This window comes from Ictalurus furcatus, chromosome 15, assembly GCF_023375685.1.
Source record: "Ictalurus furcatus strain D&B chromosome 15, Billie_1.0, whole genome shotgun sequence".
Lineage (NCBI taxonomy): Eukaryota > Metazoa > Chordata > Actinopteri > Siluriformes > Ictaluridae > Ictalurus > Ictalurus furcatus.
Window position 1 is genome coordinate 3741700 of NC_071269.1, and position 22301 is coordinate 3764000.

At 39.4% G+C, this 22301-nt stretch overlaps 1 protein-coding gene across 7 annotated transcripts in view; it reads right to left on the reverse strand.

The window, feature by feature from the left end:
• Positions 1 to 5397: 5397 nt before the first annotated feature.
• The window catches only part of hspg2 (heparan sulfate proteoglycan 2), a 123381-nt gene continuing 106477 nt past the window's right edge, over positions 5398 to 22301 (reverse strand). For 6 of the 7 annotated variants that reach the window (XM_053644092.1, XM_053644090.1, XM_053644094.1 and 3 more), the window contains 16 exons: positions 21743 to 21887; positions 21517 to 21619; positions 21223 to 21332; positions 20313 to 20421; positions 19602 to 19700; positions 19289 to 19510; positions 18951 to 19195; positions 18651 to 18822; positions 16795 to 16917; positions 16311 to 16367; positions 13593 to 13668; positions 13394 to 13472; positions 10128 to 10198; positions 8855 to 8938; positions 8066 to 8169; positions 5398 to 6856 (listed from right to left, as the gene is read on the reverse strand). In XM_053644092.1, the coding sequence (XP_053500067.1) occupies positions 6684 to 6856; positions 8066 to 8169; positions 8855 to 8938; positions 10128 to 10198; positions 13394 to 13472; positions 13593 to 13668; positions 16311 to 16367; positions 16795 to 16917; positions 18651 to 18822; positions 18951 to 19195; positions 19289 to 19510; positions 19602 to 19700; positions 20313 to 20421; positions 21223 to 21332; positions 21517 to 21619; positions 21743 to 21887 (1972 nt within the window). In that variant the 3' untranslated portion in view covers positions 5398 to 6683. The remainder of the gene's footprint in view (positions 6857 to 8065; positions 8170 to 8854; positions 8939 to 10127; positions 10199 to 13393; positions 13473 to 13592; positions 13669 to 16310; positions 16368 to 16794; positions 16918 to 18650; positions 18823 to 18950; positions 19196 to 19288; positions 19511 to 19601; positions 19701 to 20312; positions 20422 to 21222; positions 21333 to 21516; positions 21620 to 21742; positions 21888 to 22301) is intronic. The other variant, XM_053644093.1, reaches the window with a different exon arrangement.

Consider the following 22301-nt stretch of genomic DNA (forward strand, 5'->3'; position numbering starts at 1 on the left):
AGACCGCCAGATTTTTTGTTTTGTTTTGTTGCTTTTATTCCGAACCAACAACGTTCACCCAATCAGGACAAAAAATTGAGAAAGCTCTCCCTGTTGCACTAGAATTCAAGTCAGAGTTGAGTGGGAAGCATGTGTGTATGTGTTTTAGGGGAGGGGGGATGGTGTTTCAGGGAGTTTCATTACATATACTGAAGGTAACTTCCAACACAGTTGCCTGGAATAACTCATCTGCAATACTGGAGTGCCACCGATGGCCTTTTAGTCAGAGTAGCAATATGGTATTGCTAACAAGCTGCCAAAACTGCATACCATATTTGCCAGCTCAGAACCAGGAAAAAAACTTATGAATTACTGCTATTTGCTATTAATGCAAAGTCATGTAATAAGAAAGCTTGTCATCCTGACTAGATTGGCTTGCGTAGTGATAGCTAAAGACTGGATTTTTCAGCAGGACAGGGCATGAAGCCAGGTTTCAGGTCTAAACTCCCAGTCTTTTGACTTGTTGACCCTCAAGCAAAACAAGATTGCTTAAAGAACAGGATGAGGGTAGCCATCTGCAAAATCCTTGCATTCCCCTTACATATTCCCTGAACCTGGTTCCTCCATTTCTTCTTCGAGTCATCTCAGGGGTTATGACAAATCTTGTAGTTATGATTATATTAGGGTGATGACCTTAGTAAAAGTTATGACCAAAGTGGAATTAGGAGTATATTGAGATTTTGAAATATGAGTAGTAAATATAAAGTAAATAAAGTAAATATAGTTATATTGGGGTTATGACTATGGTGAAAATACAACTATAGCATACAAGAATTATGTCTGTTGTTGACTGTGGGGCTATGGTTATATTGGAAATATGGCTGTTGTGTGTATATGACAACAGGGAAGTTAGGACTAGTGTGGAAATATCACTATACAGATTTTATGATAATGTTAGTATTATAACCAAAGTGTGGTTATAGTGCAATGATGAGTATATTTGGATTATAGTATAACTATACTTTTTATGCAGATCTGCATGCAAAATGATTTATGACTATATCTGGGTTACTATAATCACATGATGACCGGACTAAAATCTTGCCCTCTGCAGATATGTAGGTCAGTGTGTTTAGTGGCCCAACAACCTGAACCATGTATGTTAATAAATAATAACTATTATATTATAAAGGTTAAATATTAGAGCGAGTCAGTGTAATTAATGTGTAAAAAAAAAAGTGCAATAAAAAAATGATCAGTGTCTCAATGAAAAATCTGAACCATGATCTTTGTACTCTAGTAATACAGTCACTTTTGTTTAGTGACTTACGGGGGAGGACGTTTTGGCTTTCAAAAACAATGTGGGATTGAAATGTTGCTCCACTGCAGGGTAATTCTTAGTAACCCTTTTTGTACACAAGCTTTTGCTAGGTTTCAGGAACAATAGAAAATACATAATAAGGACATGTGTACTGGGTAATTATTGTAGATTAAACACTGTAATTACAAAGACACTTGTTTGGAGGAAGCCCTGGAGCACCAATGCCCTGCACTGCAACCTCACTGCATAGAATTAAGGCACTCTAAAATGTCATGTATTTCCACTGATGCATGCTCATTCAAGAACTACAGTAAAGACACACCCAAGCGCATAAAAAGTGAAAAATCAATTGGGTTATGTATTTGTAGAAATAACATTAAGAAGATTTAATACATTTGCTTCAGATTCTTTGTATTCACAAGGTAAACAATTCTCACTACAGAGTCATTGCTGTGAACTCGTCTCGATGTGAGCAGGTATGTAGCACACAAACAAAATTCAGAACATGTCCTTATCTCCCAATATAACAGATCCCTCGTGTTGAGCCGGATAAAAATAGCATGAATAAAGATAACTTCATGTCACGACTGGATAAGCTGTTGTAATAATAAACAAAGACCTCGCGTAACATGTAACCTACAAATGGTGTGGAATAGATACCACAATAAGAAGAAAAATATATAGCTAACTCCATAATTATGGCACAATTATTCAACCTAAACAACTGAAGAAATTATTCATAAAAATAAAAACCATTATAAAATCTTTTTAGCTCTCCAGTGGTAACACAACAGACAAAAAAAAACACACCACAACCATCTGTGTCCAGGAGTCCTAGAGAGCCAAATTGGCCATGCTGTCTGAGTAGGAAGGATGGCATATTCTCTCTCCCCTGTCAATCATAGTGACAATAGCGAATTGGGAGCATTTATGATCTCATGTATGCAGAAGATGGTGGTTAGTGCTTTCCTCCATGTGTTATGCTACTCTGTGACGCAGCATGAAAAGCAGTTCGAAAAGATGCAGTGTCTGGTTTCACACGTCTCAAATGAAGCACATGGTAACCCCTACCCTCCCCAGTAGCTGTCATGTGATAGGAGATAGTGGGTGGGAATTGGCAAAAAAACAATTGGGGATAAAATGAAGTGGAAAGACCGTTCATTTGGTATTCATTTGATGCACTTTATATATATTTCTTACCCATTCATAAAGAATGGAAATAATTCCTATTAGAGGACAAAAACATTTCATGCATTATTACACAATTTGGACTCTGGACTCTGAGGCTGATGAAACTCTTGTAAGCAAAAATTTGCAAAACACACACAGCAGTGCAGCTGTGAAAGGTTCAATGTGATACTAAAAATCACGGCAGGGTTCTGCAAGTTGCAAACTCAGACACCACTTTTCACCAATTCAGCAGTCCAATCACTGTTGCTTAAGCACTGAGTTTGGCAATCTTCACACAGTAACACTCAGCATGTCGACCCAGATACAAACACGACCAAGTAAGTGAGCAGAATGAAAAATAGTTTTGTGACGGACAGATCCAGTAAAAATCAGTCAGACAAAATCTCTTCTGTTTGGTGGCTGCTAAAAGGCTTCCATTTGCAAATCTCATACACCTTAGCATAACAAACAGTTAGAAAAACAACCACCTCTATGATCACTTCTTTTGTGATGAGGAATCTGTAGTTATACAGACAGGTTTCACTGTGGTGTAAAAATCAGTTTTTAACGTTCATGTTTTGCCACAAGAAGTTTCACTTCTGTGTTCTGTCTGATCTTCTAGTTTTCTTCCACCTATGGCTGGACTGGCTATTGTAACGTACCCCTGTGGGAGTGTGTGTGTGTGTAAAACCTTGGCTTCCTTTCAAGTGTATTTATGCATTTCACCCAGTGTTCTTGTGATACACTGTGTCAATACTAAAGCAGTTCCAGAAGAGGAATGTATCTTTAACAAAACAGAATCAATACAACCAATAAAGCATTGCAGGGTCCAGGGTCCCCAGTACGTTCCTGTACTTGGATTACTGTCTGTGTGGAATTTTGCATGTTCTCCCTTTGTCTATGTGGGTTTCCAATGGATTCTCCAGTTTCCTCCAACATCACAAAAAGATGCCATTGTATCAGCTACTCAATTGCCTAAATTGCCCCTAGCTGTGAATGTGTGTACAGTACTGTGAGAAAAATATTTGCTGATTTCTTCTGTATTTGTGTATACCTCATACTAAAACAAAGGCAACCTGAGTAAACACACAATACAGTTATTTATTTGTTTATTTATTTATTTATTAAAGAAAAAAAAAAAGTTCTCCAACATCTATCACCAATGTCTAAAACTAATTGGCCCTTTAAACTTAACATCTGGTTGTACCACCTTTAGCAGCAATAACTGCAACCAAACACTTCTGATAACTGGAGATCAGACTTTCATTTACTTCTAGGACTAGGATTTACTCCTGTGCTTTGGATCATTGTCTTGCTGCACAATCCAGCCGCGCTTGAGTTTCAGCTCACGGACTGAAGACCGGACATTCTCCTTTAGGATTTTCTGGTAGAGAGCAGAATTCATAATTCCCTCAATTATTGCAAGTTACCCAGGCCCGGAAACATCAAAGCATCCCCACACTGTCACAGTTCTACCACCATGCTTGACCATAGGTATGATGTTCTGTTTATGGAATTCAGTGTTTGGTTTATGTATCGGGACCCCTGGAGGCTGGAGGCTGGAGGCCTAAATATACCTCTAGTTGGGAGAAAGGATCCGGGAGTAAGCTTTCTAGAACTTCACAGTCTCCACCATTTCTACTTGGTATATTCATCTTAATCTTGCTCACTGAAGAGCTTTCCAGTTTTGATATGAATCTAAGAATCAACTTGTACATTTCCAAGAATCAAGTTACATAACCGGAGACTTGTTGCTGTTTTATTTGAATAGCTCGGGTGTCATGAAGTCTTTAATGACATCAATGTTTAACCTTGGCTGACATTTGCAGACGTAATGCGAGAAATGAACGGTATAACATAAGAAATGTTCTGGATTGTTCAGTAAGATACAGAGAAAAACCTATTAATATGATGAGATTAGTTATATGACACTGGGCTACACAAGTTTAGGCAACCACACTAAAGCCAGTTGCTTAATTTCCAGAGGATGGTCACATTTCTGAGGCGGAGTGTAATCCGTGCACTAGTTCATTGGGGGACATGAACTCCCACATTTTGTATCAGAGTACAATGCCTATAATCATATTTACAAATGGAGGGTGTTAGTAAAGGATGGTGATGAGATTCACAGACTAAATCATTTGCCTGGCATTTAGAATATAGTTTTCTATAAACCCTGTATTTCCCTACATTATTTTATTTTGTTTATATTTTGTAACCTATAGAATAGGTCAAGACCTCAAGAAAAAAGGGAAACTGTTTCGGGGTGGGGGGGTGGGGGGCTTGGGGGTTGTTTGTCCATAGAAAACAAAGGTGTTCATCCCAGAGGTGTTCAGTGGGGTTGAGGTCAGGGCTTTTTGCAGGACACTTGAGTTCTTCCACCATAACCTTGGCAAACCTTGTCTTTACAGAGCTCGCTTTGGGCACAGGGGTACTGTCATTCTGGAACAGGTTTGGGTTTTCTTAGGTCCAATGAAAGGGAAATTGTAATGCTACAGCATACAAAGACATTCTATACAATTGTGTGCTTCCAACTTTATGACAACAGTTTGGAGAAGACCTACTTATGGGTGTGATGGTCATGTGTCCACACACTTTTGCCTATAGAGTGTACAAGCAAACTGAAAGATTTCTAGGAGGCTCCATTTACTACCCTTTGTTTTGCCTTAAAAGTTCTATCTAGACCCCTAATGAAAAAAGTTCACCTGTGTGACTGGAGGCATAGCAGAAGGGTTCCAGTTTACTCCACAGTAAATTCGAGGTTAAATCCAGATACTTGGAGCACTAAACCAATACAGATACATTATGTTATATCCATGTGTACCTAATGAACTGGCAACTCGGTGTATTATATACCTCTTAAAATGTATTTTAATGAAACACTTTCATCTCCAGAACAAAGAAATACTGTCTCAGTACTTCAGGTCTAGGTTGGCATTAAGCAAAAATACTTTTATTGCAAACTTGTGGTTTTTGCTACTTACAATACATGTTACATTAGAAACACAGAGGCAAGTCATTGGCAGAAGACAGAAGAGTATGTGCTTGTAGTGTGTTTAGCACCATTGGGTTTTTCATATACACCAGTAATTTAGAGGTTAACGTATGGAAGGTTGATGATTTCTCTTAAAACAGAAACTGCGTATTAAAAAAAATCTCCCAAAACAAACAAAAAAAAAGGGTCGCTCGTTTCAGCCTCCGACGTGTCTCTCGTCTTCCGCTTCGGCGTCACCTGAGATGTGGAGTGTATTTGGAGCTAGGGCCTTCCCAGTGTACAGAAACCCCGTCCCTGTGTTCTAGAAGTGTCTAAGCCGTCTCAGAGAGAACAGAGAGGAAACGAAAGGCCGCGGAGTCTTCAAGTATTAAACACAGCTCAGCGCACAAGCTTCAGACACACATTATTAGGACCTAGAATCAACTCGAGGAAAAACAGGCTAGGGTTAATTAGCATCCTTCCCAACACAAATATTTAATATAGATCCATATATTTATATGCATATAAATAAAAATTCAGTGCTGTAAAAACATTTCTGATCACATAGGATCTGAGCCATCAGTGAAGACATGTCATGTATTTTTTTTTCTTGGATATTCTCTCTCTCTCTCTCTCTCTCTCTCTCTCTCTTGAAATCATGGCTAAAACAAAAGCTAATGCAGGACTATGTAAACTGATATCCCATGTTAATCATCCTTCATTACACAACACTAAGTGAAATGTGTAGTGTTTTCTCTCACTCTCTTTTGGTTTATGCAGCACAGAGTTTAAAAAAAAAAAAAAAAAAAAAAAAAAAAAGATTTTTGGCAGCAGTAAGGCACCAAGAGAATATATCAGTGTGTGTGAGTGTGTAGGTTAAACACAAAGCAAAAACACTTTGGCGGTCACGGAGAGCCCTGTATGTCTCTTGCTGTAAGTGTGTGTACGGAAGTTAAAACTGAGGTGAAATGTATTTGAGATCCTGTTCGTGTATGAGAACAGTCTCTTGTATTGCGTGTGTGTGTGTGTGTGTGTGTGTGTGTGTGTGTGTGTGTGTGTGTGTGTCTGTGTCTAGGTTAAAATGCAAGTGAAATGCATCTGCAGTCCTGTAGGTGTCCGAGATCCGTGTCTCTCCTGCGGTGTGTGTGTGTGTGTGTGTGTGTGTGTGTGTGTGTGTGTGTGTGTGTGTGTGTGAGAGAGTATTTTCTCAGTCTCTGGGTGGCGCTGCAGCGTCTTTGCCTACGATGAGCAGCGCCGCACGTTTTTGCCACCTTCAGCGTGGAGCTGCAGGTCGATGGGCCGTGAAGGCTGTTCTCCTGGCCGGCCGTTAAGCAGAGACAGGTTCTTCACGCAGCCTGTGATACCTGAGGAGAACTTCCCACCAGTGAGAGCGGCCATGTCTGGAGCTCCACCTGTCGCCATAGACGCAAGAGCCAGTTAAAATTTAAAAGGACCATCATTTTGTTCTATATTCAACGTCCAATTGATTGGGTTCCACTAAAATGACATTAAAACATAGGAAAAAGTCCTCTGTAGAAGTGCACCAAGTCTGACTGGTGTTGCACGACATTCATTTGCATATTGAAACCTGATTGGCTCTTGTATTTTATGATGCAATAACACTTGCCACGTGTTTTTTTTTTCTTTTTCCAAAGCTCATTTCATCCCCAAGGACTTCAGCAAGCTGCCGCATGACATTTTAGCACTTAGATTATTTTCCTGAAAGGAATTTGTTTTTAGAAAACTCATGCTTACATTTTATATACTTAGTAGTGGTAATTTTACCAATTGCACCAAGTTGACCAAATATCCATATGTAATAGGTCTCAATTACGAGAGACATTTGAATAAGCATAGACATTTGATAGATATGAGCAGAATTAATTAAATAATAGAATAAGGTCATTATTTAATTGTATAATTGAATATTATAATGCACAGGTGCCAAAGAATCAGAATTATATGAATTATGCAAAAATGTCAGCACGTGAAATGTCACTTAAATCATGTAGCCTATTAGATATTCTTATGTCGGGAATAAAGGACTAATTTTCTCCTCAATTCGGTCACCTGGCAATTCCCACCAACATTCCCTTATCATACAACATTCCCTTATCATACGACATTCCCTTATCATACGACAGCTACCAACTGGAGAGAGTGAAAGGTAGCACATGCTTCCTCCAAGACATGAGAAGCCAGCCACACAAATCTTATAACTACTGCTGATGTTTCACAGTCGGCGGAAAGCGCTATCCGCCCTCTTCCACATACATTACATGAGCTTACAGACTCACGATTGGCTAGTATCGCTGTGATTGACAAGGGAAGAGAATGGCATAGGGTGAACACTTTTCTGTTGCCCCACTTGGGACCCTGTTTTTAATGATTTTCTTTCTGATTTTGGTGTGTTGTTTGTCTACACCTTCCTTTTTCAATAATATTTCTAATTTCAGTCACCTTTCAGGGAGGCATTTACACTCTTGGTTCTTGACACACTTTTAAAAAAAAAAATTTTATGAAGATTTATCAGCCAAGTCTCAGTAATATGATTCCCAATTACAATCAGCACATTACAGCAACGTGTATTAAGAGATCTAGTAACGTAAAGTGATCCATACCCAGGTAGATGTTGCCCTTGGTGTTCACCATGACACTCCTTCCGGGGGACTGTCCATGTTGAATCGTCCTGCCATCTACCTGAACGTAGCCCTGCTTTCCTGTCCTGCTCACAACAAAACACACACACAATTTGTCCAGTTATTCATTCAGCTGCGCCACTTATATAAAACATGACCTAACAAATCAACGATTAAAACCTTACCCACAAATTCAAACCTCAACCTGAGATGATTCATATTATTCACCAATCCCTTCATCACATCATTACTCAATACTCCATACATTTATTTCCTCTTCGGAGTCAAAAATAGCTTTCCAACAGAGGACATTTTGTAAGAATCTAACTTATCTATGCTGCCATTTTGAAAATGTAAACCACCTCAATTTCAAGTTTTCAGTTTCTACTGTAAGATAAAACAACGGAGAGAAAGGTGATGAAAGTGAAACATTCACTGTAAGACTAAAACCAGAATAAAATAGTGGCTCGAATGCAAAGCATATTAAAATAAAGCTTAGAATGGTGCACTTGAACTAACAGAGAAACTCTGATTTAATCCAGGCTTAATCTTGGTTAGTGCTATCCAGTCACATAGACTAATTGCCATGAAGCTACTAATAATACCCCGGAAAAATTAGGTATTAATGATAAACCAAGAGGAAAAACTTTTCGCTCATGTCTCGAAGTGTCTGTTTTGGAGATACTACGATGATATTAGTAAGAGTACAAAAACATAGGACCTGCTAAGTGAATGAACGTAAATGTAAAAAACAAAAAAACAAAAAGGTACCTGACTGCAGTAATTTTGTGCCAAAGTCCATCGTTAATGCGTTCCTTTGAGAGTATTTCTGCCTCCCCGCTGCCCAGCTGGTAACTGTGGGGCAAAGACGGAACGTTTGTGTGTAAATGTACAATGAGAGCATAAGTCTCGGGCACATGCAAAGAAATAATGCCTTCGAATATAATGTTTCTACATTAAAAAAATACTATAAAGAGCTGTAAAGAGGAAGAAATGAAACAAAGTCAATATTTGGTTTGATGATCCTTAGCTTTAAAAAAAAAAAAGTTGTAGTCTCAGGTACAATTAGTGCAGTTTTATAAGGAAATGTGCTGTACTGAGTATTTCGCATGTCATATCTCAGCCCAGCCACGACTCAGTTTCCCAGGAGGCACTGCTAACTACAAACATGGCCGCTGAGGACTACACTTCCCACACACACTCTAATCACACACACCTGCATCCCATTACAAACACTCACACTACAGCATAAGTGAGACTTTGGACGCGAAGAAACTTTGAGAAGTAATGTTCAGTTGACTTGTTTCTCTACCATTCTCTAAGCCCTTTTCTCGTGCATTTACAAAGTTACTTTTGACCAGTGTTTCCGTCCCCGACCTCGATTTCTGCCTAGCCTCGTTTTGTTTGTTTGCCTGATCGCCTGACCACGAACTTTGTCTTTCCCCTTTGGATTATTCTTCCTGGATTCTGTCACCCGCAACTGCTTCCGTCTCCACCCACGGTATGTGACATCGCAGAACCAGCCACGGTTCTTCTGGAGACTTTCTTATTTTTGCAGCGAAACCCAGCAGCCTTCATTATGTTTTTTTTTGTCTGAAAAGTGGTCACTTACCTATTATGCTGCTTTCTATATTGAAACACAAACACTTTTTCTGTAACACTTAATTTTGTGCTGGAAACCTAATGTTTTTTTACTGACTCGATAATGTAGGAGTCACAAAATAAAAATCTATAAGCTATCTAAAATCTATAACGCTTGTACTAAAAAATAGGAAACACAATCGATGATGGGTTGGTGCGATTCCAATAGTTTCCAATAACAGTAAGCCCAGTGTTTTATTCCTAATGTACCACAGCGATTTGCCAATGATTACAATTTTACCTTCTCACCAATCAGAATAGAGAATTCAACAACACTGTGGTATAGCATTGTGTAATAACAAAGTATGAGCTAAGTAATATATAATCCTAAAACAAACACTTTTGCCAGTTTGTGTGTTACAGGTCGTGTCCAATACAACTAGTGAACGATTCAGTGACTCACCTGAACACAAGGTATCCATTTTGTAACCCAAGGCTTATGAAATCCTTGCCTTTTCCTTGGTCTCCTGATTCCTGTAAAGAGTGTTACAGTGCAGAATGAAACATTTTTTATCTTCTCTCTTCAGCTGTGACCCTGGAAGCAGGTCACAAGGTCAGTTTGAACGAATCACGAATCATCTTACTATCACTAACAGAAAGACACACAGTGTATTTAAGTATAATTAAGAGCATGTTTATTAATGGTTGTGTCAACGTTTCAAAAATTGCTTGTTAACAAAATGATGTATTAATATACAAGCATTAATGAATATATATATATATTTTTAGTGTTTTAGCTTTCACAACTTTCAACAAGCCAGGAACGGTGTTAAACAAAATGGCCGTGACTAAAGATGCATGCAAAAGCCACGCAATAATTAATTAGAGAGCAAATAAAATACAGCCTGGGTGGTTTGAATTTGTCACACAAACAAAAGGAACCTGTTAAAAACAAAATCTTCACATATGACACGAAGAAACATGCAGAATATAACTGGAGCATGTGTTTCTGATGGACAGTGATAATTCATGATCATTCCTTTACTAAATATATACCATATTCTATCAACTATAAGTTATATAATATGTTGTTCTTAGTTCTCAAAGAGCTTTTATGTTTATGTTTTGCCTTGCGCCTTTGTTTTGGTCCGGTCTCAACCCCGGTCATGTCATTTTCTTGTTATCTTATTGTGTCCACCTGTTTTGTGTTCGTTCTTTAATATGTTTGCCTGTTGTGTCCGAGTATCTTTGCAAATTATCTTTGCAAATCTTATCATGCTTTTGTAATGTTAAATCCAAGTCTTATTTGAGTTTTCTAACTCAGTCATTTCCTGGTTTTTGCCCTCGACTGTTTTTTTTTTTTTTTTGATTATGGATTATGCTACTTTGCTCCTGCCAGAGCACTGGACTCTCTTTTTTTTGTATACAATTCTTGGATTGACAAGAATAAAGCTTTACACACTTGTTTCCTCCCTTATGCACTCACATGGTACAGTAGCGTAGTCCTGGTTGGTCTACAAACTTCAAGATGTTTCAGTCATCTGTGCCGAGAATACAATTTGTCTATAATTTGTCGATTTTGGGTTGCCATGTTTCTCGCTACTATGAAAAGAACACGATTTTATTCAAATCTCACTTATAACGCAATGTAATGGTAGTTGTTTGGATGTAATTTGTCCTTTTAGAGGTGGGACTACATATTCAGAGCGAAGAAATTGATAGGGCATAAGTAAGCACTAAAATACAATTATAGAAAATATAATTATAGGAAAATAATTAATTACTGCATGTTATTTTTTTTTAAATAACAGCATGTCCTGACGTGTTTTATTCCTCTTTTAACACAGCAATTTGCCAACAATTACATTTTTTATTAATCATAGTATGACAGACTGTACTTTTTGATCTGTTCATAGAACATTTACTGTCCACTACACAAAATAGTTCCTGTTAGCAATTACTTTATAGCAGCTATACCTAGTCGTTCTCTCACTTGAAGACTTTCCCGTTTTGAAAAACCTAAAAAGAAAAGTGCTGGCACTGGAGACTGCTTAAATAAACGTTAAATAAAACGTCTCCTTGCACAAAAGTTAATTGCAATTATTATTCATTTTTATTTTGCCAAATAAGAGCACACTTTTTAACCTGTTTATTATTAGGCTCTGGTTATGTGGTACATCCACCACATCCCTGAGAATGAGTTGTTACTATAGAAACGATGACACATTAGAATGAACGAATTGATATAAACTTGTGATTTCACACCGTCAGAACTGCTGCGTTATAAAATCCGATGAATATGGTGTATACAAAATCTTAAGAAGTTTTTTTTTTTTTTTTGGACAAAGATCAAACTGAGCTCCAAACACACAATCTGTAAGTTCATGCATTACGGCGTCTGTAGTAAGCAGCTGGAGGAACATACTTGTTTGTGCGTCTGCTTTCGGAGAGCCGACGCCTTGTTGCGAACATGCGACTTGTGCAGGCTAAGAGCGGATTCGGGCTCCTGAGGATAACGTCCGTGGTGAGTTAGTGCAGCAGGGTAACATGCAGTGTGTTCAAGCATCCCCCCCAGAGACACACACAAGGAGTCAATGAGCTTAAGCTCACCATCCACTTAGTTATAAATCACATAAATGCAGAAGTTAGAGTGAGTGGGAAAAGCTAACACCTCAGTGTGTCACATGCTGTTAAAATACTGGTGCAGGTTATAAAAAGTCAATGTAGATTAAATATCATAAATTAGGTCAGTTTGTGACAGATAATTAATCCAGTCTGCCGATCTTCTGCATTATACAGCTTCAAGATGAATAGCTAGGATATTTGTCATTCTTTCATCATTTCACATTTTCAGAACTGGATTTTTTTCCCTTCATGTTACGCAGCTTGCCTTGGGGTAACTCATCTACTGTACATTTTAAATTATTAGAAGTGAAACCATGCTAAGGCCAAAAATCATCATCATAACATATAATAATATAGAAAATAATATCACCATAATAACTAAAAAAATCTGAAGAAGTATGTACTCTTTTTTGGTTTTCTCCCCAAATGGGCCTTATTTATCAAATTGGATTATGAATTTATTCGGAAATGGTTCGCCAGAGCATTTACACAAGAAAATGTGGTCTTCACAGTAATCCGGCTCGTTCGGTAAAACGTTTGTGTCCTACCAGAGTTTGTGTAAATTTACATACAAGGAGACACTCATGTTTGAAGCCTCGATTCATCGGCTTCAAATCTTATATCTGGCGATTTCCTGCAAATTTCTATAAGGACTGCGCTGTTTATTTTATTTTATTTCAATTACACCCACAAATGAAAACGTTATGCGACTCGGCCGTTTCGTTTGAGTGATTTGAAAGGAACCTCAGACATCTTGCGCTGAACAGGTGCTCTTTCGTGGTTTAGTTGTCATTTTGTTGTTTTCAGCTCTCTGTGAGCTTGACCTTTTATGGAGTTTTGTGGGCGGGACTAAATGTAAATCAGCTGTGCCTTGAACATAATTGCAATGTTTAACATATACTGTATGTGCGAGTCCGAAGAAAATTTGGTTTAAAACACTTACACACAGATTGACTAAAAGATTAATAAATGAGAAGAATTGAATGTAGATTTTGAATTTTGAGAGTTTTGGAGGTGGATGGGGGTCTATGTTTAGATATGAAATGATGTTTAGGTATATCATGTTGATTGCATGTGTACAGCGCGATACGGTTCAGAACCTACCACCCCCTGCCACAGGACGAGGCCGTCTACAGAAAGTGTGTTTATCTCCAGCTCGATGGTCTCAGGTGACTCAGGAGCACTGTAATATAAAAAAGTAATAATAATAATTTAAAAAAAAGCTTTTTAATGTGCATTTGAGATCAAAACCAAACCTTTTTAGCTGTAACTCTGACTACACAAATGACTATGAGCTCCTGACCTGCGTGGGAACATGGGTTTGGGAAGGCTGAGGTAGCCATCATCATGGAAATAAGCAGCGTATTGTACTGGGGAATCTGTAACAGAAGCACAAGGTTTAGATTACACACTGCGCAAGAGGACACCAGGCTTCACACTTCAGCTGCGCTGCCACCCTGTGGATGTCCATGGAACGACCCAAAGATGGGTTATTAAACAAAACAAAAAAAATATCAAGTTGAAGGCATTTGTTATTGATCTGTATGTGTAATATCAGTCTATTAATAAATACAACTGATGGATGTGTTATTCATTTATGTGCAGTATGGATCATTCCTTGTACCTGGTAAACCAGTTCATATTAACATATCAGCAAATATATAATATTGACTAAATATAAAAAATTTCCAAATATCGTAAAATAAAGGAAATGAAGTTTTCCCTTTTTTTTGTATTTCATGTCCGTCACCACAGCACCCCATCGCTGATCATTTTGCTAGAACAGCACAATACCAACTGTTTAATTCCTTACATATAAAATATACAATATATACTCTAGTGAAGTCCTTGCACTACAAAGCCAATACGTCATTTTTTGTTGTTGTTTTTTTTTTTTAAGGAAATGTTTTGGTGTCTTGCAGCACACAAGGGATGACCCATTTATTATGTGTGTATTTGCTCATTTGGTTTCGTTATTTGTTAGATTGGTCACTGTGTTTTGAATTAGAATGTGTTAAGATATTATGATATATGAAGTATGTTGTTAGCAGGTGAAATTTCTGTCCGTACGAGTAAAAAAAATTCGGATTAACAAGGAAAAGCGCATCAGACAAAACAGTTCAAGACTGCACAAGAGAGAAGGACATAGTTAGGATGACACATATGACACCAAACAGAATAAACAACACACGTGGTGACGATCACAAAAGCAGGCATTTCTCACAAAACACGTTCACCTGATACTCCGAACTAAAATAAGTCGATGTTCGAGGCAGATGAATGTTTACCAAAACGCCTTTATGCTTTTTATTTTTTGGTCATTCAACGCATCTTTGGCCTTAAACTCACCTGTGTTTTTGTGTTTTATTTAGTAGTTAGTAATGGATCATACAGATGATTATATTTGGTTGGAGTAGCTAGAGGAACGGCTGCAAAAAAAAGTTGTACTGTTACTGACTGGAATGAGACGTGAAAGAGGAATCCTACAGTCCTCAAACTAGATACGCTCAAGTGCTACTACATTTGAAATCAACTGCAAAATATGATAAAACGCAGTCGGCAGTTTAAACAGTGAATGCATAGAATTCCCCTTGCTGAAATATACCGGAACGCTTTACATTAAGGATCCCTTAACTAACGTTATTTACTGCATTAATTGACATTAAAAAAATATTTAACTTAGCATTAATTAACTGTAAGCGCTGCTAGCTAAGTAACAATGTGCTGTATATAAAACTGAGTTGTGTACGTGGTGAGAGTTACGCACATGCGGTGAAGTTCAAGTAAAGCAGAGGATTCTTAAAAGGATTTTTAAAAGCCGTTCTCTTACTCAGTCCACATTTTCCATCCCTGATTTTTTTTTTCCAAGTTTAATGGGAAGTACTTGTATTTAAATACAGTGGTTTAGACCTTACTGAGAAACATTCTGGAAGCTTCTACCCAAGAAGAATCTAGCGAGCCTGGAGGTGCGGACTACGCGCGGGTGATTTGCACAACGTGAACGCGTAACTCGGCTCTGAATACGCGTAACTTTCCCGGTGCAAGTACTGGTGTCAACGTTTAGACTTACGTCTCGGACTCTCAAAAGTGATTTAACACATGAATTAACTTAAAAAAAAAAAAAACCACAAGTCCAACGTTTTGAATTACAGAATTTTAAAATCTTGAGAACTTACTGAAGTGAACTCTACTGAACTGTTCTCCAGGTGTAAATATTAAACCTTGCGATTCAGATTCAGTTCGGAACCTTCGAAAAGATTTGTTTTATTAAGGTTTTGGTTAATATACAGGTCATCGTGGGCTTGGTTTTACTTACGTACGGGATAAACATACCCCATACGGTGTACGTCATTTGGCTTGTTACTGATGCTGAGGGTCACGATATGTTCATGTTCGCTAATGTGTCACATGCTGTATGTCAATTAAGGGAGCCTTAATGTAATGTAAAGCCAATTTAAGTTGATGATATTTTATGGCAAAAATTAAGAAGCACTTAAATGAATTCCGATTTTGAAACCTCGAAAACATATTTTAGTCCGAATTCAGTTCACCAAAAAAAAAAAAAAAACACCACCCTCAAACCATTTGAGTCAATTCTGAACTGCTAAAATAATGTTTAAGGTTTAGAGTATATATTTACGGTTTTATTATAGGGATTGGTTTACATGATTCCAATTACACAAAGCAGCTAAGTAACCGGTCCTCAACACTTACTAGCAGTTTCTGAGAGAAAGTCAAGCAGCTGTTGCATCTTTGTTAAGGCACATGCACTGTCGTTGATGAGAAAACTGGGTTAACAGGAGTGTGGCCCTCGCTAGACGTTTCTCTGAGACTCCTAACAAATGAAGAAGAGGTACTGTAGCTGATTAGGCCATGTATGTGGACATCTAAAATGATGTGCATCTGGGGTCCCCCCCCCGCCCCCGATAAACGTTTGGGTTGGGATTGGCAGTTTTGGGGTGTTAGAGGAGAGAGGTCTTCTGGTTAGTGTCGGCTCAGGCAGACAGGACGGATACTGTACCGTTCACCCCGCTGCCCTCCAAATTCCACGGCGCCTCGTGCACGATGGCCTCCTGCCCTGTGTGTGTAGGATACATTCACGAGAGCGCATGGGTGAGACACACAGTTAGGCGTTAGGACTGAAGTTAGGAGCGTTTACCTCTAGGAGCTCTGTGTCTTGTTTCAGCTCAATGAGAAGTTTGTATGTCGGAGGGTAAAAGGTTCATCTTGAACCAACCGACCGGTTTGAATGATCTCTTAGCTGTGAGCATCACGCTAGACTATGTGTCTATCAATTAGTTCTATCAATAGCAGGCTTTCTAGGTGAGAAGAGCCTCTAAATGCAAACAAGATAAAGTGCGGGGGGAAAAAAAAAAGCTTTTTAGTCATTCCGGTCATTTTAAAACACCATCAGTAGTACGTCTAGGTTGGAAGTGGCCTAACATGCTATACTGTATATACACCGATGTTGGCATTGCATTATAGAACAGAGAGACAGAAGTCACCTTCTCGACAGAAGACACCTGTGTAACCTGCGGCGCACACACAGTGACCGTTCACACAGCTGCCTCCATTGTGACACTGAGACGAGTCCAGACAGGTGTCCTTCACCACCTCACAGCGGTCTCCTGCAACCATAACACACACACACACACACACACACACACACACACACACACACACACACACACACACACAGCATCCTGAAGTCAGTATTGAAACGTGCTCGGTTTTATTTTGCTTACAGTCCCCTCAGAAACTATTGGAACGACAAGGTCAATTCATTTGCTTGTGCTGTACACCAAAGACATTCGGGATATGAGACGAGAGTTTAGGATTTCAGCTTTTATTTCCTATTTCCATAAAACAGAACCGTTTGTATCAGACCATCCACTTAAGTGAGCAAAATATAGGAACATATAAGTTTTGCAGTAAATGAAAGTAAATAACACTGAATATTTGGTTGCATATTGTCAGTTTCTTCTTTTGCAATGCTTTAATAGGATTTTATCGCAGCCTCTTTCAGTTGTTTGTTTCAGGGGGTTTCTCCCTTACGCCTCCTCTTCAGGAGGTAAAATGCATGCCCAATTGAGTTAAGGTCTGGTGACTGACTTGGCCAGTCTAAAACCTTCCAGTTCGATAGAGTTGAGCTGGATGTGTGTTTTGGTTCCACTCGATTCATTTCGATGCATTTCTCTGTAACTTGGCAGACAAAATGTTCTGAATTTATTCTGTTGCTACCATCATGAGTTACATCGTCAATAAAGATTAGTGAGAATGTTCCAGTAGCAGCCATGCAAGCCCAAGCCATGACACTACCTCCACCATGTTTCACAGATGACCTTGTATGTTTTGGATCATGAGCAGATCCTTTCTTGCCTTGCCATTCCAATAATTTCTGTAGGGACTGTACTGTGTAGGGACTAAACATAGGGACTATACTGTGTAGGGACTATACCTAGGGACTGTACTGTATATGGACTAAACATAGGGACTGTACTGTATAGGGACTGTACTGTATAGGGACTATACATAGGGACTGTACTGTGTAGGGACTATACCTAGGGACTGTGCTGTATAGGGACTATACATAGGGACTGTACTGTATATACAGTAATGCTAAACATTAACTATGAAGACAAATGTTTATATTTTATCCCTAATATATAGTTATCAGTTTATTAGGTAGACCTAAAACTGGTACCTAAAAACCCCCCCAAAAAGGTGCAGTTTGTCACATTTAAAAACATTTCTTGACCTTTTTATAATAATCATATAATTTTAAAGATCTTTAAAAAAACAAACAAACAAAAAAAAACAGAGTCACTAGTACTAGATTTTAGATTATTTATTTTAGGAATCTTTATAGGCATATATTTTTTATTCTTGGCCCAGAAACAAGTTACACCCCATACGAAACCCTCAGCTTTCCTTAAAAGATAACGCGCGATGCGTATATATAGTTTTAACGGGCGAGGTCGGGTTCATTGAAGGAAAGGCAAACGATGTCAATGTTTTTATTGCAATTGAAATTCAGAGACCCTAAAATGACAAAGTGCTCCTTTAATACAGAATCTCTGCAATGAGATCATTACTCTTTGCTAATGATGTACTAATGAGTTTTTATACCATTAAATAGACTGTGTAGTGGACTTAAATTTGCTGTTTGCACTTTGCTGATGTAATTATGCATAAATATGTATTAAAATAGTGTTACAATTAAAAAGAATAATAATCATTAACAACTGACGTTTCAGACGGTCGCATTAATATAAACCTGCCCTTCAGCCAATCCCGTGGGTTCTCTCTCTGTACTACAGCAACATGGTTCTGAAACTGAATCCGGGCACAGTGAGCTCACCGACATATCCGTCCCTGCACAGGCACTGAAACTCATACTCAGCGGTGGCCATGCAGGTGCCACCGTGTCGACACGGCCTGCGGTCACACGGGCTGATGGCGACGCACTGACTGATGGCCCTGCTCTCTGTGAAAGTGTAGGACAGATCGATCTTCTTCCCATTGATAGAAACCTGGAGAAAAAAAGCAGTCCAAAAATTCTAAGTCTAAGGCTAAAATGTTAAAAAATGTTCCATATAGGAGAAATAATATTAGTAGAAAACGGCTGGACAGAAGGCATTGCTTAAACACAAATATGGACCTCGCCAATGCAGCCATCAAAGAACATGCTGACGTTGGCAGGTTTGGGCAGGATGTCCTTCGTTGGCACGCCACCCAGGAACATAGGCGTGTAGACATTGAGGCCCTGGGCCTTCCCAGGGGATGACCTCCTGACCTCGGGCCCGTCGTCCAGCTTCAAAACGCCATCCTGGTTGAAGCGCTCGGCTGTCACATGGTGCCATTGACCTATGGACACCTGCTCCTGACTGCGCAGCACTGCCTGGCCTACATGCAGATCACAAACAAATGTGCCAGAGATTAATTAACACCTACAGCACGAGTTAAAAACAAACAAACAAAAAAACCCTACACTCCCACCTGTGCCGAGCTCATAACGAAACTCCACATGTCCTTCCACAAGTGAAAGAGTGACAAAGTCCTCCACCTTCATCTTCTTCCCGCCAATGAAGAACATCAGGCCATCTTCGTCCATGGGTTTGAACGCCATGTCGACGCGCAGGTCATTGTGGATATTGGTGAGAGGAGGGTACGCGATATACGACTCATCACTATCAAACAGCGGCGTTGTCACCAGCGTGCCTAAAGATGCAGTGCAGACGTTAACAAAAATCTCCCCAGACTTTCCATACAGTGTGTGTGTGTGTAAATGAAGCAAACCATTAATCCTTACCGTCCATGCATTTGTGTCCGTATTTGCCGAGGTGGCAGCGGCAGTCGTAGCCCACGCCGCTGGGCCGGTTAATGCAGGTAGCGTCAGGGCCACAAGCCTCTGAGGACACGACAAACACACAGAGGAAATAAGAAATATGTCTAAAAGGGTGAAAACATTTTGCATGTCACATCCAGTGTTTAATGATAATGAGTCTTTATTTATCATGTACACATTACAGCACAGTGAAATTCTTTTCTTCGCATAGCCTAGCATGTCAGGAAGCTGGAGTCATGATACAGCACCCCCTGGAGCAGAGAGGGTTAAGGGCCTTGCTAAAAGGCCCAACAGTGGCAGCTTGGCAGTGCTAGGGCTTGAACCCCCGACCTTCCGATCAGTAACCCAGAGCCTGGCAGTGCTGGGGTTTGAACCCGCGACTTTATTGTCTCTTTTTGGCTCAGTTTACCAGTTTGCATTTGCAATCAACGCATGGCATATCTGATTCACGTCCTGCATCTGCATTCGCTTTCTCTCTGCAATTCAACCGCACTAATGTTTACTTGGAAGAAGACGGAGATCCCCTCGCTCAGACACTCGTTTTAGTCTGGACCTGAGAATTTAGGTATTACATCATTTTATGACACTAGTCATAAAACACTAGCATTGTCACTGCATCTATCATACTGTGAATTTTCCCCACTATACAGTATTATTTGCACGTCACGAACTTACCTGGATGGCAGTGTTCGGATGTGAGGTGCTGGCAGTTGCTCCCGGTGAATCCTCTCAGACAGCTGCACTTGTACAGGCTGGCCAGCGAGTCCACACACACTCCGCCGTTCTGCACCACAAAACACAACCGAAGTGTGGAGCAACATACGCAAAACAGTCTAGGGCCTCAATCAGGGAGATTACAGGATGCACTGGCTTTCTTTTCCTGTTTTAACACGCTGTCATCGACTTCCCCTCACCATTTATAGTTAGTTATTTCAAGAAAAGAGTGTTAGTAGCGATGGGCGACGTCACGGTATGTCTTTTGGATCAATAATACCAAGACTACACTCCCAATCCCATATAAAAAGGGGAAAAATGTGCGTTTTCACACGTGGGAAACTGCAAAATATGGATATCAAGAATGTGGAATAAATATTTCTCTCTTTGTTTACTACAAAAAAAAAGGGTTCTTTGGAAGGAGTCTCCAGTGTCAGCCCTTACAAGAGTCACAAACTCATCGGCTGTCGCTGCTAGAGCATAAGCGATAACAGGAACGAACTCATTTCGTGGATGTTCCACAACATTAAATGCAACTTTAAACAGATAAAAAGTGTTCAACTGCTGTGGTTTAAGAGGAATAGAACACTTTGGGATGTTCTGGTATAAGAAAATAATCAACTTTAGAATGGTTATGGTTCTTTGCTTTGCGTTGGGCCACAAGACACCACGCCGTCATTGATTATTTTCCTAGAAATGCTTATTATTATTCTTTACAAATGGCTGACTGTCGAACTTTACCTATCATGCAGGGAAGTCGACGAGTACAATACCGGGAAACAGCGTACATTTCTCATAACAGCTTGTCTAGCTGTCTCTGTGTTTAAAGTAATGAATCAGAAGGTGATTTGAATCTTTAGTGTGATCAAACCTGACACGGGTGATCCTTGCAGGTGGGGCAGTTAGTCACACCGGTCGAACTTCTGTCCAGATCCTTGAAAATAACTTCATCCCCTTGGATAATTAGATGACTAATGCAGCCTAAAAAGGGTTATGGAGTCAATGTGGTAATACTCAGTTAGTTAAATAGAAAAAATAGAAATGTACCATCTATAGAGTGATACACGTAGTTCATTTTTTTTTAAAGCTAGCAGAACTGTGATGATTATAGCCTTCAGCTATATATGCACAGGATATGTACTGTAGAAATATACTTCTTCCTCACCAACAAAGCCGCTTTTGAGCTCTGCCGTCTTGGCGATCATGCTGTAGTTTGGATAGCCGCCTACAAATAGCTCCTCGTTCAGATCCAGCCCTTGGAATTTGCCCTGCACAGATGCAGCAGATGTTTTCTATATGAAATCCTACCAAGCGTCATAAGTCAAGCTTACAGTAATGTCATAACAGAAAGGCTCCAGTGTGCCTGACTGGTGAAATGGCAGCGATCGTACCTGGGAAGTACCATTGATGGGAGCTTCATCGTCCACTATGATGGACCCTTGCGTGCCGTTACGGTAAAGCTGCACTGTATGGAACTCACCCAGCTTTATTGCAGTGGGGTAGCGGATGGTAGCCATGCCAGAGCCCACATCGAACCTTCAGAACATGAACAAAGCAAGTTTTTTTATTATTATTTTTTATGAGCAACCAGTGTTATTAAACAATTACATATGAAACTGAAAAGAAAAAGATGGATTTTAGACTGATTTTGAACTGGGAATTGAGTGGGTCTGAATAATACTGAGAGAGCTGTGAGTCCCAGATGTTCTTCTGGTCCTGATGTCAAAGTCAGGTCCAGGAAGATACACATACATACACACACACACACACATATACAGTATCTCACAAAAGTGAGTACACCTCTCACATTTTTGTAAATATTTGATGATATCTTTTAATGTGACAACACTGAAGAAATGACACTTTGCTACAATGTAAAGTAGTGAGTGTACAGCTTGTGTAACAGTGTAAATTTGCTGTCCCCTCAAAATAACTCAACACACAGCCATT